At 38.9% G+C, this 3,315-nt stretch overlaps 1 protein-coding gene across 1 annotated transcript in view; it reads right to left on the minus strand.

The window, feature by feature from the left end:
- ca12 (carbonic anhydrase XII) overlaps positions 1-3,315 on the minus strand; it is a 33,447-nt gene extending 30,132 nt beyond the window's left edge. Inside the window, exon 1 of the mRNA XM_063196174.1 lies at positions 3,108-3,315. Coding sequence (XP_063052244.1) covers positions 3,108-3,186 — 79 coding nt within the window. The 5' untranslated portion in view covers positions 3,187-3,315. The remainder of the gene's footprint in view (positions 1-3,107) is intronic.

Below are 3,315 nucleotides of genomic sequence, written 5' to 3' on the forward strand. Positions count from 1 at the left end.
TCACTCTATTTGGTACTGATGGGTTTGTCGGAAAATCAGGATTCCTGCACTTCTTTTTGGATGGTATTTTCGGACGATCAGGGTTCCTGCACCTCTTTTTTTCCCACTTCAAGCACTGCACAGAATGTACATGTAGATGTACTACATACAGAAACTGCCAAAAAGGTCATTAAAGATGGGGTGTGGGGTGTATGTGCACCTGTAGGGTGTGTGTGTGTGTGTGTGTGTGTGTGTGTGTGTGTGTGTGTGTGTGTGTGTGTGTGTGTGTGTGTGTGTGTGTGTGTGTCTGCGTGTATGCGTGCGAAATTGAACCTTTAGGCGTGTGTGTGTGTGTGTGTGAGCGTGTGTGCGTGCATGTGTTTATCCCTGTGTACACATAAACAAAACTACAGCAAGGTATTTTGGGATTAAAGAGGACTTAAGAAGACAGTAAACATCCTGAGTGATCTATCACAAACAGTCAGATATTTTTCAGACAGGTGTCAAAAATGACATACAGCCCAGATGAGGTCATGCAATAAAAACTCTTACAGGCAAAGTATGTGCGTCTATTGCATAAATAAATAATTCATGTCAAAGAGGTGATAAAGTGAACGACACCATAAATGAGAACCACTTGTAGCGTATGTTCATGTCTATATTTATCTCCTTTTGAATTTTGATACTGATTGCCGCCTAGTGTTGCAGAGGGAAAAGAAAATAAATGGTAATGACAAGAGAAATCTTGCGGTCTTGATTTAAGCATCCTGTGGACCCCAGGAAGAGTAGCTTACGAAAACAAGGAAGTTCGACCACATTACTCCAATTTTAAGATCGCTGCATTGGCTCCCAGTAAGCTACAGAATTGATTTTAAGGCAATGCTTCTTGTGTTTAAATCATTAAATTGAATGGGATACACATATCTACTGGATATGTTTCATCTGTATGCACCAACCAGGTCACTAAGGTCAACGGAGAAGAATTTGCTGGTGATTCCAAAAGTCAAAACAAAGTGTGGAGAGGCAGCCTTTAGCTTCTATGCTTCAAAGCTTTGGAACCAGCTTCCAGATGACGTAAAAAATGCACCCACTATTGATAGCTTTAAATCTAGACTCAAGACAAAGCTGTTCTCAGATGCTTTCCCCTAGCTTAAATTATATATCATTCTAAATTTTTATTTTTTATGTTTTATTTATTTATTTATTTGGTAACACTTTACTTTACGGATCGCTAATAAGGTGGTAATTTCATGTTAATTTCATAGTTATTTCATAGTTATTTCAGGGTAATAACTGTTTGTTTTTAGTAATAACAGCAAAATAACCATACAGTTTCCAGTGCATTGTGGTGACACCCTGATGACTCGCAGCACGGTGACACTTTGTTGACACACACACACACACACACACACACACACACACACACACACACACACAGACACACACACACACACACACACACACACACACACACTCACACACACACACACACACACACACACACACACACACACACACACACACACACACACACACACACACACACACACACACACACACACACACACACAATGCACTGGAAACTGTATGATTATTTTGGTGTTGTTACTAAAAACAAACAGTTATTACCCTGAAATAACTATGAAATAACTATGAAATGAACACGAAATTACCACCTTATTAGCAATCCGTAAAGTGAAGTCTTACCATTTATTTTTTACCTTATGTTTTATCTTAATATTTTAAATGTTCTTTGACTCTAATTTATTTCCTTCTTTCTTCCCTGTTTCCTTTCTTTTTGCATTTGTCAATTTTTGTGAAGCACATTGAGTTGCACCTGTGTATGAAATGCGCTATACAAATAAACTTGCCTTGCCTTGCCTTGCCTAGCTGATGGGTTACATCAGCTAATGGGGATCCAAATAAAATACCAAATACCAAAAATATATGAAATATGTCATGTATGTCTTCATCTGGGATGCTGTGATGTACTGTGCCACATCTGTGTTCTGCTGTGATGTACTGTGCCACATCTGTGCTCTGCTGTAATGTGCTGTTTCATGTATTTGCACTTTCCCCTCCAAAATCATCTTCTTCATCCATGCAGGAAATGAAATATAAATTAACTCATGAGGTAACACCATTTTATCATCAACTAAGTTCAAGTTTATGTTCAAGATGCTTCATTGGTAAGACAAATAGGTGATTGCATTGCCAAAGCACAAGATATAATGAGCATGCATTCATTCATTTGTACAATTATACGGTACATAATATATTATTACAATTATACAATTATACTGCCTGTTTATACAGTCTCTCTCTCTCTCTCTCTCTCTCTCTCTCTCTCTCTCTCTCTCTCTCTCTCTCTCTCTCTCTCTCTCTCTCTCCATCCTGTTCCCTTGATGCTCACCCACAAGATCCCCAATCAGCCCTTAACATGAAGACGACCCAAGACGAGTTGGTTGATGTAGAGCACTTTTCTTGATAGTAACTTAACATTATCTCACTATTTTTGCTTCTAAATGAGAGGTGTTTTGGGTGCACCAAATGGCAGCAGTCTTTTCACTGCATACTTGTTTGCTACGCCACCTCAGTCTCAAAGTGTCTGCACTTCTAAATTCGAGAAGCCACTTTACACCTTGTTTCTGTTGCCATAGAGACTGACTTTCTGAGATTGTGGAAGGTGTCTAAAATTTGCTGACAATATGATAGTCGGGTAGAGTTGTGACAGATGCATGAGGAGAAGGTGTGAAGTAACCAATGTAAAGCTTTTCAATATTAGTACTTCAGAATAGATTTTGATATATGCACACTTGCTCACAATACATCTTTTAAAAAAAGGCCTATTTCAACAAAACAACATGCAGTCTAATTTCCGCTTCACAAGATTATAGAAGTTGGGTTCATACACAAAACCAAAAAAACAGGAATTTAGAGAGAGAGAGAGAGAGAGAGAGAGAGAGAGAGAGAGAGAGAGAGAGAGAGAGAGAGATGTGGACTGTAGCTTACTCTCCTTGATAGGTTAACACCAAAGCCAAAAGATACTTATCTCAGTGTTATAGTATATTGGTAGACTACAGTAATGTACAGTAATGATGTAATAATAATTTAAAAAGGCTACTCACCATGAGCGACGAGTGGATATGCAGTCAGAAGAAATAACAGAGAAACTGACATAGTGGGGACCGGGTGCAGCATTCTCATTCAAGTCAATCACTCACTCAAGGTACTGAAAATTATGACTTTGAAAACTAGACCGTCCTCACGTTGGATCCAAACCCGGCTTTTATACCAAGCTTGCCAGCTTCATTTTGCTGCGTGACGTCAGAGCAA

This window comes from Engraulis encrasicolus, chromosome 4 (assembly GCF_034702125.1).
Source record: "Engraulis encrasicolus isolate BLACKSEA-1 chromosome 4, IST_EnEncr_1.0, whole genome shotgun sequence".
NCBI lineage: Eukaryota > Metazoa > Chordata > Actinopteri > Clupeiformes > Engraulidae > Engraulis > Engraulis encrasicolus.